The following is a 14,520-nucleotide window of genomic DNA, read 5'->3' as shown; positions in this document are numbered from 1 at the left end:
AAAGAACGATGAAAGCTGATCTTGTTTAATATACATCAACAAATCACAAGTTTTATTTGAGGACATAGATTACCTAGGTAATAGTTTAAGAGATGAGCAAAGACAGAAGGCATTGAAGAACAGTGACAAAGATAAAGGTAAGATTCAACTGTTGAGAAAGCGTTGGTAGATACTTTCAGTTAACTACACATTATAGAATAGACAAATATGTCTCCTTGTACCCTGGAACATTGTGTTAAAGTTAAAGACTCTACCGTAGAAATGCCAGCCTCTTTCAGATTTTTATATGGCGGTATACGTGTATGTATCATTTAAACCAACACTATGCAGTCAGAGTTTTAAAAAAGTTTGAATAATGTACATATAAATTAATTATTGAAAGGATTTGCTAAGCTAGAATGAACTGAAGCCACATTTAGACAAATTCCTTTAATACAAGATTTTCAGCTTGATCAGGAACCACTCGATAACAGTGTGGTTACAAGGAACATGATTAGAGAAAAAATAGAAGTAATTCTCTGCTAACAGTTTAAAGTTTTTTGCGGACAACAGAGACACTTAATAAACTACTTTAAAAAGCCACGAAATTGCACTAGGTATTGACGAGGCTGGGATATCTGAGCAACTATCACACACAAATCCACACTGAATTCATCCACTCTGGCAGAGCTAATCAAACGCATACTGACACAACTACATGTACACAAATGGAATTGTGGTAAATTCTTGGTTTAAAACCCAGACATACAAGTCTACATTAAAGTATCACAACATTTACTCACCTTCAAAAATCTTCTTAAAACTTTACAATAAAATGTGACATTTTTTCCAAGGCTTTAGTCTTTTGAGATATTTTTTTCTCTCCTTTCTTGCGTAAAGTATTGATAAAAGATTTAACAATGTGAAACATGGCCAAACAAAACAGTTGATGGCTCAGTTACTGTTAAACACAATGATAGGCAGAAAGGCCACTTGAGCAATTATCTATCTACATTTACATCAAAGTTTTTAATGATGACTTCACCAGGATGTCAGGTTGTAACACCACATCAAGGGTGGAAAAGAAATCTTTACTCGCCCATAATATGTACAGAAAAAAATAATTTACACATAAAACTATATACAGCCATTATTAAATAACATAATTATGCTACAAAAATGAAGAATATCAATTGATAATATCAACGATAACAGTACAGATATGTCTAAAAACCTTGACTAAAATAGATGACGCTTTACCATGACAGAAGCGGAATCTTTTCATGCACTAAACCACACCTACAACTTCAAAGTCTCCTTCCATCTGAAACTTCCTGGAGACTTGTAACAGTTTTTCATCCATGACATTTTGGGAGCTGTATTGAGGGGGTATCATGTCCCCTTGTGAGTTGAATTGGTAGGGTACCACATCATTCTGGGAGGGGTACGGGTGGACTAGCACGTCCCCTTGGGATTTGGGTCGCTGCTTGTGAGCCGTGTCTATGTTTGACTCCTTGGGTCTCTGGTTGTTGAGAGGTATTGGGCAGCCATTGGCATAGGGACTGATGTGGGCGGCATAGGCTGAGCCACTGCTGCTTCTGTGTTGGGGGTACTTCCTGGCCATACGGTCAGTGTTCCGCAGAATGTTAAGGCCGTGCTTAGTCTGTGGGAGGGTGTTGGCCTGGATGCTATCAGTGGTGCTGTCCCCAGCAGGAAACTTGTTATCAGGGGACACTTCCACATTCCTAGGTGAGCCAAACCCACTGTCCCCAACACTGACCTCCTTCCCATCCATCGTCACATTTTCGCCAGCTTTATTGTCCTCCTTTGAATAAATGTTTTTGTGGTTGTCTAGGACAGTTTCGCAGCTCTGCCCGCTGTTTGAATTAATAGCCTCTCCACTACTGCCTGTTGTGGATACAGCATTCGTGGTGATTTGAGCCTCCACATGCAGCTGAGACTCCTCAAAGTTTCTATGAACACAAACGTCAACCTTTTCCACATTCATGGCTTTGAAATGTTCTTGAATCTCAGCAGAGTCATCAGCATCCTTCACCTCACTCTCCTCCGGGATACACTTTTCTCTGTGGCCTCTGTGTTTGTGTCGATGGGATTTCTTCATCACACTATTGTTCATGAGATAAGACTTGTGGCGAGAATGGCTGTGGTCAGCTTGACCAGCTCGCCCCTGACTCTCTGACCCAGGCTGACCATCATGGACCTGACCCAGGTGACTAGAAACTTGGCCCGGTTTACCGTCGTCATCATTGCTCAGTTGACCAACACAGTTGACCCCACTCTCACAAGATACAGCGAAAGAAGACTCCTTCTTAGGCAGTTTACCTTTATATTCGTAACTGATGTCTCCTTCATTAAAGCTTCTTCTATGATTCTCGCTGGCCCTTTGCTGTTTCTTCTTGGCCTTGTAAGCTCTCCTGTTGTAATGGGGCTCCTTGCTGTCGTGCTTCCCGTAAGCCTGGACACTGTGTTCCGTAAACATCTCCCCTTTACGTGGCTGGTACGATTCGTCCATGTACGATGGGTGAGGCTGAAGTAACATAGGCATGCCCGGCATGGGCACACCTGGCTCCCTTGGGGTACTGTGGTAGGGGATACCATAGGGATGTTCATCTACAGACATGAAGCTATGGATAGGATGTGGAGGTCCCTGTAACTGAGGGTCAGCATTTTCTTTCACCTCAACACTACTGCCTCCATGCTCATAGCTCTCATACGACAACTTCAGTCTCTCCGCACTACGGGTCAGTTCAGAGTTGCCCTTGTGCCGTCCAGCTTCGGGTCGTGTTAGCGACTTGCTGCGACCCTGTTTTCGCTTGGAGTGTCTGTGTGGAGGTAAGGTGGCTGCTCGCTGATGGCTGTCCATGCCATGATGGTCAGGTTCCCCACCGGAGTGCACTGGACAGGGTGCCTGCATGAACTGTCCCTGATGTGGCTGCTCTCCTGGGGCAAACACTGCCATAGGCTTTGCCCCGTTGTATTCGACACTATAGGGGGGAGCCTGCAGGTAGGGCCAGGTCTCGGACTTAGGGATCTGGTTTTTTACCCAGTCTTCTACTCGCCGATGTTTCTCAATCTGCTGCTGGTACCACTGCCATTCAGGAGGCGGGAACTGAGCAGAGAATGATGCATACTCCACCTCTTTGACAGGCGGTGGAGGCGGGGCTTTCTTCTTTCCTTTTCCAAACAGTTTACTCAGCAATGAAACCTTCTCACCTGAAATGTCAATAATGAAATAAGGCAATAAGTCAGTACTTAGCTGAAACTGATAGAGCCCACCTTAGAATTCAAAAGTTTGAATGCGTTTAACTCTTTTCACAAACTGTGAAACTGTGTTTAAAGCAGAAATCATGCTGTGTAAGCTGTGGATCAATAACAAGTGAGTACATCATTAAATTCTTAAAACTGACTTTTACACACATCTGTCACTACAGTGAGTGTGAATGTAAAGGTGGAAAGTTAACATTTTCACCACCATGCCCATGTTGGTGGCCTAATCCCCTGCCAGTTAACTTGTTAAAAGTGTACACCTTTGAACTGATTCATTCACATTAACTGATCACGGATGAAACAGACTGTACATGTATTCACACATCTTTCCTGAACATACCTTTGTCTTTCTCCTGGTTGAGGTTACTGTTCTTCAGGTTAATATCCTTGTACACTGTCTTCCCCCTCTCAGTCTTGTACTTGACGGACATGCTTCTCTTTAACTCTGGCTCATCCACACACTCTTTCTGGGGTAGATCTTTACCCTTGGAACCCTTCATGCTATGGCTGCGCTCCAGTTTGACCCTGCCTCGACTGGGAGGGTCACTCTCACCCTTTGTCTGACATGAAATTGTCCTCATTTGGGCAGCCCTGTTGGCATGGTAACCAGGTGGGAGGTGGCTGAAATGGGGGACAGGTATGTACATAGGATGGTACTGCACCATGGCAGTGCCGTATGTCTGGCTGTGGTCATCTGTGCGCAGTCGGTATGTGTCAGGCGTCACCACAAAATATCCACTTCCTACAAAAATGAAGAAAACTTCATGAGGTTTGACTGATATTACTTTCACGGGTGGAAGATAGCGAAGTGCATTGGATAAAACCACTGACCATTAGCAAGTTACTGACAAATCTTACCAGGTGACTTACAGATGTGTAAACCATACGTGTGGATAATGAGTTAATATGTCAAGACAGGCCCCAAGAACAATGAAAGCGGCCACGACTAAACCCACACCTCATTTGAAATAGTGATGGAAAGACAAGATTCTTAACCAAGGCCATGACTAGCCCCCAGAAAAAGTACTATAAATTCACTGCCGATCACACCTAATGTGCATGTATTTTATTGTGGAAATTGTACCAGTAGCAGTAAATCATAATTTTTACATGTTCCTGAACACTCAAACTATAATTCAATAAGCCTCCTTTATCCTCTGGTTTAACAGTACATCTGTGTGTAGTTTATAGACCAACTCTAACAGCATTGAAACAACACAGCTGCAATATTGCCAAAGTGGCATTAAGCCATAATCATTCAATCATACACTGTTACAGCATGTCATTAAAGGGAGACTACTCTAGAACATGGTGTATACATTGTACATGTAGCTCCAGTTATCTCCCCACTGCCAAGTGAATGCAAATAAATCCACTGCATTTATCCACACACACATTGGGACACAAATAAGTAAACCTTGGGACACAATTAAATAACCATTGGGAAAAGATCTTATTTCCCTCAAACCAATACTTTCACACTAGATTTTATGTGACCAAACAGCGTTTCTATAGAAGTATTCTAAATGCAGTCAATGAAATCTTCACATTACATGAACATTAAAACATATATATGATGCATTTTCTAACCAGCAGGGCTGGATGTGTGCTGCATTATTAACTACCTTGCACAGCTGTTGTTAACATGTACTTACAACTGTTTTTTATATGACACCAACAGTTTGGAATACTATTTACCTGCCACATAAAAAGTTGTACCTTGTGAAAAATGTACAGCCTGGTAATTACCCAAAACCAGATAAGCTGAAAATGTGAAACTAATAGCGGGGAAATCAGATAAACGGAAAACAATTTTCTGCCAAGACAGAGGTAGATTTACAGGTAAACTACATGTAGAAGTAAACTCAAATGTGATCATCAACATTTTTCTCTCCAATCTCAAATACCAGTTTTGAAGCATGTGATCACTTTCGCTGTAGCGAAGTCATGGGGAAAAAAATGGTGAACTCCACCGGAAAAAACAGGGGCCAAGACAAATCAACTGTGACAGGGCAGCAAAAAATACCTAAATCGTGAGGAGCTAGAAACCATAAATCTTTCAAAATGTTTTTTTTATTCATACAAGTAGCTCCCTTAAAAAAAAAAAAATGCAGATCCTAAGGGTGAAGAAAGGGGGGGGGGGGAACCAGAAAAAAATGGAATACATCCAAAAAAAGAAGAAAAAACAGAAGTGTGGATGCAAATGGTTCAGTCTGAGGTGGGTTCAATCTCAACATCCATGTTCCTTAACAAGAGAGGCCTGGGCAGAAGATCGTCAAAGAACTGAGCCAAGAATTATTCTAGCCAAGGGCAAGGGATATAACGACATCCATAAATATTTGATATTGCTGCAAGCTATTCCTATTGAGTCATATCGAGGACTTGACATTTACCTCGTAAATCTCAATAAATGGTGTGGGAGAAGTTCTGAGAGCATTGATTTCTTCCTGCCTACAAACTAAACACTGGATATTTCCCCGGGTATTGTTTAGGAGCAAGCCCGGCCCTGATCACAGCATCTGCCTTTTACCCAGCAAATGACCACATCGCTCACTGCTTCGCGGGACACCCAGAATCGCTATTAAATTGGCAGCCCGCAAAAATATTACATGGCTGTGCTCTTGTATAAATTACTGCTAACCTGCCTGCCATGCAACGGCAGTATTTCATGGCTAACTGGCCGATTTGGTCAGCAGCTCTGTTTGACACCGGATGATCTAAGGGAGTCATGTAAATACGAGATTGTGTAAATTGGTCAACTGATTGTACATGTGCTTAATAGCATGCAGGTTTTGTGCTCTCCCATAAACCACTCAAAACTTGTACGATTCCGGAATTTCAACAAGACTTCACCATACCTAGATTATGAGAGAGCAGTGATAACGGGCACCAGTATGGACTTCATGCCTAAACGCATAGCCTTAAAGTATTACAAATGAGTAGAAGATATGCAGCAAAATGTGTGCTGTAAGCAGATGCATGTATATATTAGTGACATGAACAATGTACCTGTAGTCTTGTATAATTCAAAGATTTCTTTTGCTGCGGCATGTACGACAACGTAAAGGAATCCCACTCTTTCAAATAACAGCTTCAATGATGCCTGTTCAACATGAAATTTCTACATATTCTACATATGTTTTTTGTATAAACATACTTCATGCAATCAGAACAATTTATTTAGTGTATAAACATAACATACATGTACATACAGACTCATTAATTATATTTACACAGCCATTCTTTCACTGTGAATTATTGCCACCTCTCCATGCAACTTGCATAAAATAAAAATAAACTTTCGAAGTCAAAACCTGTAACTACATACAGAGAACATTTTAATGAAAGCTTTCAAAAATGCAGCGTAAACAAAGGGGATAAAGTTTTGTGCTTCAAAAACCAATTAGGTTCCAGCTGCATTGGAAAATTTTCGCAGTGACTGGAGGGAAATGACTGCACACTGGTCGGACATATCTGACAGTAATTGGCGCCAGCTCCTCCAGAGACAAAACAGAATCAGAGCCTTCATTAAAACCCCAGATGACTTACTGATTGGCATCATAATTTACATGAAGTTCTATGACAGTTAAATCTGAGCTTGAAACACACAAAAAAAAAGAGAAAAAAAAGAAGAAGCAAAAAAACAAGCAAAAAGCACTACAAAACAGGCTGATCAAACCATACAGACATCAAAATTCATCCGTGGAGAAAGAAACTGAACAAACATTAATTACATCTCAAAGGTAAACCAGAGCATGTCATTAACTCCATCTCAGAGAAAGACAAGCCTTTATGGAGTAACACAATTTGACGCTTGTTTAGAGAAATAATCAACAGCGGAGTGCCATCTTTCAACCCTGCCTGCTGGAGCATAGGTCTCAGACTGAGGATCGGGAGGATTCCGACCAGATGCCATGGTAACCCATCCACCAGCCTCTTCCCAACATTCCCCAGCTTTCACGGAGCTGACAGCAGAAATACTTTCCCGTCATCTCAAGTGGTTCATCATCTGCCTAAAATACCTTGACCAGTGAAAAAACTCAGCCCCATTTTCAAGTAACGATGAGGGAACTGCTAGTGAGCAAATGGAATTCAACCCTCCCGTAAACCCAACACCAGGAAATTGATACAACTTGTCTGCTTATTAAAGCCTCCTTAAATTGAACAACTCGATGAATTTATGGATGGCAGGGTTTTTTTCCCTCTAGGTTGAATGAGAGTTTGATCTGTATTTTTCAACATCTGATGTTCTTTGAGGTCAGGATCACATTTTCAGACAAACATGACATTTAACTAGATGAAAAACATCCTCTCATTTGGCTGAGTGATTGACTGGTGCTTGAAACGGAACACCAAAGTCACTCTGCCAAATCACAATTCTTTTGAGGACTGTGATTTAATCAGAAAGGTCACAATGTTTGCTTTGGATGATGTGTGTCACTATGACAAATCTTCAAGCACTTGAAGTGTAGGAGTTGTTTATTCATTTATTGACTTATTTGACTAGTGTTTTCTGCCGCACTGACGAATATTTCTTTTACACGACGATGGCCAGCATTATAGTAGGACCAAACCAGGGGAAACCCTTGACCATCCACAGGTTGCTGGTAGATTTTCTCACATACAACCAAATAGGAAGCCAGCCTGAGCTGGACAAAGCGACTGCATTGGTGAGATGGTCATGGGTCATTGCGCCACATTGGCATGCTAACTACGGAGATGTAAACATGTAACGTGGTTGGTTCGAACACAGAACATGTAATCTACATGACCCGAATGTCACTTACATGTAATTATGCAGTTTCAAAACTCTGTTGTAAATAATAGGTTATCACAGGTATGACTTCAAATATGGGGAGAGGGGCTTCATAGTCATCGTAAACCAATGAGGTTGGGGATTAAGAACTTATGGTTTACATATACATGTAGCTGCAGCATTAAGTCAGGTGGTTCATCAGGTACACATATCTGACAAATTGACTGCTAGTTTATGTTAGACCCTTGGGTTTCCTCCATCCAACAATCCAGACTGCTGTCCAAGGATCTAAACAATTCCTCAACATTGTGTTACGATTAACAGTAATCAAAATAAATGAAGATGGATACATTTGAGGTTGGTCTTCATTGTCTGCTACCTATGAAAACCATGAAAGTTATTTGTATAAGTACCTTCTTTGGTTTGGGAAATTCATGGTTCACTATACAATATACCCAAACTTGCAAAATAAACAAGTATAGGCCTACCATTTACAAGAATCTACATAAACAGTGCATGTAATTTACAAAGCCTTTACCCAACTACACTACAAGGGCTAAAAACTTGTCCACAAATATCTTTTGCATTCCAATCATATTCTCATTTTCTACTTCTTGTACACCTTTAATCAGCTGGTAGCTTTTAGATTTGTTACAGACATTCCCTGTACAGCAGCTACAGTACATGTACATGATTGCATAAAAACATCACCTCAATGTTTGTAAAACCACTTTTACACCCATAGCTCAGTTGTGAAGTGATGGTGGCACCAGAGAACCTGGAGATTTGGCTAGTCATCACACCACTTCTATCTTCTGGAGGACCTCCTGTCTTGGGAGTCAAGATGGTGCTAATGGACAGAGCCAAAGACTAGCATGTGTAGAGAGGAAGTCACTGGTCCACTGAGGACAGCGTGGGTCTCTTGGTCTGAGGGGCTCAGGTGTAGAGCTTCAGTGATCTCAGTCACTCAGCCCTCACTGGCTACCATTGTATCCTCTTCTTCAGCTTCAGATGCCAGGTTTTTGTGGCTGGGTGTTGGCGCTGTGTTAAGTGTTTTGTCTGGGGGACTATAGCCTTAGCCAGCTGTCAGTAGGCACTAATTGGTAAAGCTGGTACAAATGAATTTGCCCGGCCTTCCTTGTCAATGCATGGAAATGGGTTAATGATTTTATCCAGTAGCGGTCTCTCTCAAGCTCCTGTCACTTGCAGTCCACCCAGAGAACCAGCTTTGATCTAGAATTTCCATAGCTTTACCTCCACTTCAGGAAATTGATTTTTTTTTAGCACCAAATCTGAAAGTTTTCATTACGAACACATGTTTCTGTGACTTCCATCAGCCATGAGTGAAAGTTGTGTTTAAACCAATACTAAGTAAGTGATTAACGGTCAGATGGCTGTAGATGTACTTGTAGAAATGTTTGGGCAAACAAATGGATTTCACTTACACACAATTAATTTATTTATAAAATCAGTTGTTGAGTTCAAAAAAATACTACATATAGGTTTACGTTTCCATCTGATAATGATTTCGTAAGACTTCATAAGAAAGAGAAAAGATAAAGACAAAAAGCAATATCACTGACGAAATTGCCCTCAAATATTAAAAAAAAAAAAGCTGTTAATAATGAGGCAAGATCAAAAGCTTCCCATAGCATGATCGCAACAAAAAAAAGAAAAGAAAAGAAAAAAAAAAAACAAAAATAAAAACAACCCCCCTCCCCCCCAAAAAACAGAAGGATAGCTGTTATGTATGGAACTGATAGCCAAATCAGTGGGTACTGCAAAAACATCTGACATATTTTGCATGCAAGTCAGTTTTATGTAACAGATTGCAACTTCCTGTCAAAGGGAGCCACCCTGCTGTACAAGTAGACAGTCAAGGAGGTACTGCATGTACTTGATTTAATAACCCTGTCAAGTCAGTCTAAAAGGTCAGTGTTAGCTGGAGAGGGTGGTTAAGTAGAGTCAGGCTGCCTCAATCAGCAGCACAGAAGGACAGTGTGTGGTTTAGAAAGTCTTATCAACACAGAAATTACTGTCAATCACAGAGACAATCTACACAACTTGACTAATGGAATCTCTAGCAAGTCTGCCTAAAAGCAACAGAATGCAACAGAATGCAACTGCATGAATCTGACAAAACCATTGTCTGAAGTTTGGAAATATGAACAAACAATTATCCAGTCATATATCTGATGGAATTCACATTACAATTGAAATACTGTGTCTGTTTGTTTCACATCAAAATAATTAACAGACTAGTAGCAGTTCACAAATAAAAATCAACCAAAATCCCACCAAAAACTTGAGAGTTGGGCCACTTCGGAAGATCAGTTGAGTTATGTCCAATAAATGCATTTTCACTGATGGCAACACTTTTGTTTTTATGATATCTTTGTTTTTGGTATGTTCAAAAAAGGGTTGTTTTTGTGAACGTACAAGGACACCATATCAGAACTGCCTTCATTTCATCCGCAATGGATCTTAAAAGAGAGCAGTCCGCTAACATCTTCCCAAAACATTATCAATTACAATGATAACATTACCAATTACATCGATAACATTACATTTAATTAATATTTCATTTCTTTTGCATTCCCAATGGTCAGAGGCACTGATTAATTATGAGCAATTTTGTTCATCGCAAAGCTCCTTTATTAATCGGGCTTTAAATCTGAGCCCAAAACACAAACTTGAGGAAATTTGACGATGTCTACAAGATACCACTCAGATATGTAAAATAACTTCATTATAAATACCAATACCCAAGGAATTTGTGCAATAATTAATGCATAAGAATAGATACAACAGACAAAGCATAAAAAGCATGTACACCAAGTGTATGTATTAGAGATCTACAGGTACATGTATAACCTTGTGTACACTATACAAATACAGTATTCATGTACATGTACATTATAGTGTATGTGCCTGCATGAGATTCTAATTGGCTACAAAGGAAGGTGGGCTATAAAAACAAGCACAGTTCAGAAGTGCATGGTTTTATGAAGTCTAGTTTTATGGGCTGACTATTAAGAGGTCATATCCTACACACAAAGTTAAACATATCAGATCTGAGGATCTGCACTGTTATCAGACAAAACAACCTGATTAATGATTGCATTCAGTGTTAATGAGGTGTACAATACATCAAAGGAACAAGAAGCACTACATGGTTGTAAGTTAAATGGTCAAGAAAAAAAGTAGGCCTTTCTTCCTTGTGCTGAATTCTGAAACAGAATTTCGCTTTCAGGAAGACATAGTCGTAAATCATGGCATATTGCTACAGCTGTAAGGCTCCAAACATTTTAAGGTCATGGGCTTAAGTATATTACTGCTTATACAGCTGGATTTGTGGGTAAGACAGTGCAATACAGGCTGCCCAGACAATTCCAAGATGAGGAGGTGTGGAAAGACGGGGCCATCTGAACTACTCATTGCTGCTCTGCTGAGAAATAGCCTGTCAAGTAACCTGTGAAATTAGCTTCAGACAAACTTTGAAAATTCAGTATGGTAACCTTCCCAGTTAGAAGGGGGTATTCAAATCAAGGAATATACAATCAACCAAGGCAAGAACTTTAGCCGTGATGGATGGCAAACATGTTCCAATTTACGGCTAAAAAAAACATAACAAGCCTCTCATCAAAAACTCCCCCCACGCCTCCCTTCAAAAGGCCAATGCTATCTGTTCCATTTTGTGCCACAGCAAATCTGTAGTATGAAGTGAAATTATGAACTGTTTCTGAAGAGTGGTCACCACTGGAATAGATGTAGTCAAAATACTTGTACTGCTCTTGACATACCTGGCATCATAACATGTTCTCTATGGCACTTTGTAAATATAAACACAGTATGTGACCAAAAAGTTTTTTACCATGACTACTGAAGTTATTAATTTTGCCTGACATTGAGAGTTCTATTCATCTCAGAAAAATGCTCTAAGGTTTGTTTAGACAAGAATTATACGATTTTTCAGCACACTTTAATTGACTCTTAACCTTCATTTCTGCATGTTTGTGTTTAGGGCAAATACAGTTTTACACATATACATGTGCAAAGCCAAAGCAGTTTTGGTTGAACCAGTCCACACTGTCTTCATACTTAGATATCTTAAATGTTGACAGCGCACTCTGAGTCCAGTTTTAAATCACCAGCACCTGACCATGTCTCACCAATATACAAAATAGCAGAGTTCATCTTTTAATTAATCCCATGTGTCTTTGCTTATGAATTATATCATGTATTCATTATCTATTACATATACATGCAAATTTTATATGTAATAATGTAGATATCAGTACATATATTTAATGTACATCTGTTTACTGTCATAAACAAACTGTAAGGAGATTTAATGTGACAATTACTTCTAGCTAAAGTCCATGTGCCATCCACCATAACCCTCCAAGATAGATGTAATAAATTGCAATTTGAAAAAAACATGAATTGAAAGGGTTTCAAAAATAAGAATCTTCTATAAATTTCAAGAAAATGTAGTTACTGTTTCCCATCCCACAGAACTATGCCCCCCCCCACTTTGCCTTCTGTGCAGTCTACAGCTACTTTTTTTTTTCTTCTTCCTATGCATTTTTTAACCCTCTAGTGTCACGGTTTTAATGAGGGACAGGTGCAATGCTATGTACATACATGACGTATACAAGAACATATACTGAAACGCATTCCCTTTTTTCGTTGTTATTGTTGTTGTAAAGCTGGAATTCAACTTCTCCCTAAACACCAGGTGAACTTTACACGCCTATGGGTTAACATAAGAACTTCTTCATTTTTTGTGTGATAAACCTGAACCAAAGCAGAACAGTTAATTTTGAAGTTTATGCAATTATACAAACACAAATGAACCTACACAATGAAAGGAACTGTGTTATCTTCTGGAAGCATGCTCAAGGAAGAAAAAAACACCGAAAAAAAAAAACAAAAAAAAACAGTTGGCAATGGAGATGTATACTTTGTGTTTTAAAAGGTCAGACAGACAGACAGACAGACAGACAGACAGACTGACAGTCAGACAGACAAAACTAGTGCCAGAGATTAATGTGTTTAAACGAATCTTGATTAACATGCATTATACATACCTTCTCCCATGTAGCATTCTAACAGAAACAGGATACAAGCATGTTAGACAGAAATCAGGGATGCAGGTAAAATGTTTCGGCAAGTCAATGTCTGGTGAGGTAACATCAGAAACTCACAACAAACACCACCCAAATATACATGTAAAGTGAAGATATCTGGATAGGACACACTAAACTGTGTCTGAGTTTTTGTTCAATTACCTTCTGTATTTTACTTTCATTTGTCAGCTAATATACAATTTTAAAAATATCTCATCACTAAAGTCAACCTTAAAGAATTACTGTATTTGAACTTAAAATTCATCCATGATTACACTGATTTTGCCCTATTCTCACAGTTATATTGGTCTTTGCAAGATGGTTCGAGGGTTTGTTTGGAAGGCAGGATAATGTCTTACTGAAAACACATAAATGTTTAAATCAGCACCAAAAGTAGTATTTTATAACTTTTACTGACCTCTAGAAATACTTTATTTGGGGAGAATTTTAAGAGAGAATACATGACTTTTTTTTTTAAAACCCAGAACATGTGAATGAATGAAAGCTTGGGGTTCACCACTGAATTAACAATTTTTCAGAACATATGGTTAAAACCATGTAACTACAATGTACTTATGGAAACCGTGTGATTTGGTCTTTAATTTGAGATGAACATGTACACCACGTACAAGATCTTCATTTGAAACTTCAGTCAGCTGCACAGTTTACAGATCACATGATTATACATGTACAACAGTGGACTCCATATGACAGGCAGGAATGGGGACATTTCTCATAACCATGGGGGTTATACAACAACACAATGAATCCATCCCAAAGAAAAAAATGGAACGCACAAATGTTTCCATAGAAACATGTCCAGCCTTTTGAGAAGAAGTTGGGTCCTGCATGCACACTTTATGGGGCTTAGATACGGATTACCTCAGCTCAAGTACCAAAAGGCATTGCTAGAAAATTGCTCCTGTTATCATGGATCAAAATCCAGACCTCAAGCATGATGCTTTGTAGCCATATAAAGGGTGACCCATCAATTTCATCAACAAATCACTACTTGCTTCTGTTTATACATGGTTAAATTTTTGTGTGTTCATTTCCTAGAATAAATGTGTATTGAAATGCTCTAATAAAAAACTCCAGACTATTAATAACTCAGATACCTTTATGTATCTGAATGCCTACAGTCTGGCTATTAATTTCCAACAGACACTTTTGACATTTAAATGGAAAAAACAGCTTACACTTTAAATAAAAGAATACAACCCATTTACAATTCAGAATATAGAGAACAGCACTAAAACTCCCTATGAGAAATTTATGTGGATTTAATGGAGTATTACAATAATGCATTTGGGATATTAATACAGAATACATTACAAGCTGTGATAATAGGTAAGTGACCATGAA

The 14,520-nt window shown here is 39.2% G+C and overlaps 1 protein-coding gene across 2 annotated transcripts in view; it reads right to left on the bottom strand.

Annotated features, from left to right (window-relative positions):
• Positions 1-67: 67 nt before the first annotated feature.
• LOC135475891 (uncharacterized) overlaps positions 68-14,520 on the bottom strand; it is a 48,202-nt gene continuing 33,749 nt past the window's right edge. Inside the window, exons 3-5 of one of the 2 annotated variants that reach the window (XM_064755842.1) lie at positions 13,117-13,134; positions 3,608-4,009; positions 68-3,213 (exon numbers count right to left, since the gene is read on the bottom strand). In XM_064755842.1, coding sequence (XP_064611912.1) covers positions 1,268-3,213; positions 3,608-4,009; positions 13,117-13,134 — 2,366 coding nt within the window. In that variant the 3' untranslated portion in view covers positions 68-1,267. The remainder of the gene's footprint in view (positions 3,214-3,607; positions 4,010-13,116; positions 13,135-14,520) is intronic. The other variant, XM_064755850.1, reaches the window with a different exon arrangement.

The sequence above is a fragment of the Liolophura sinensis genome, chromosome 1 (genome assembly GCF_032854445.1).
Source record: "Liolophura sinensis isolate JHLJ2023 chromosome 1, CUHK_Ljap_v2, whole genome shotgun sequence".
NCBI classification, from domain to species: Eukaryota; Metazoa; Mollusca; class Polyplacophora; order Chitonida; family Chitonidae; genus Liolophura; species Liolophura sinensis.
Note: the sequence above shows the minus strand (reverse complement) of the source record. Positions and strands in the feature narration are given on the sequence as shown.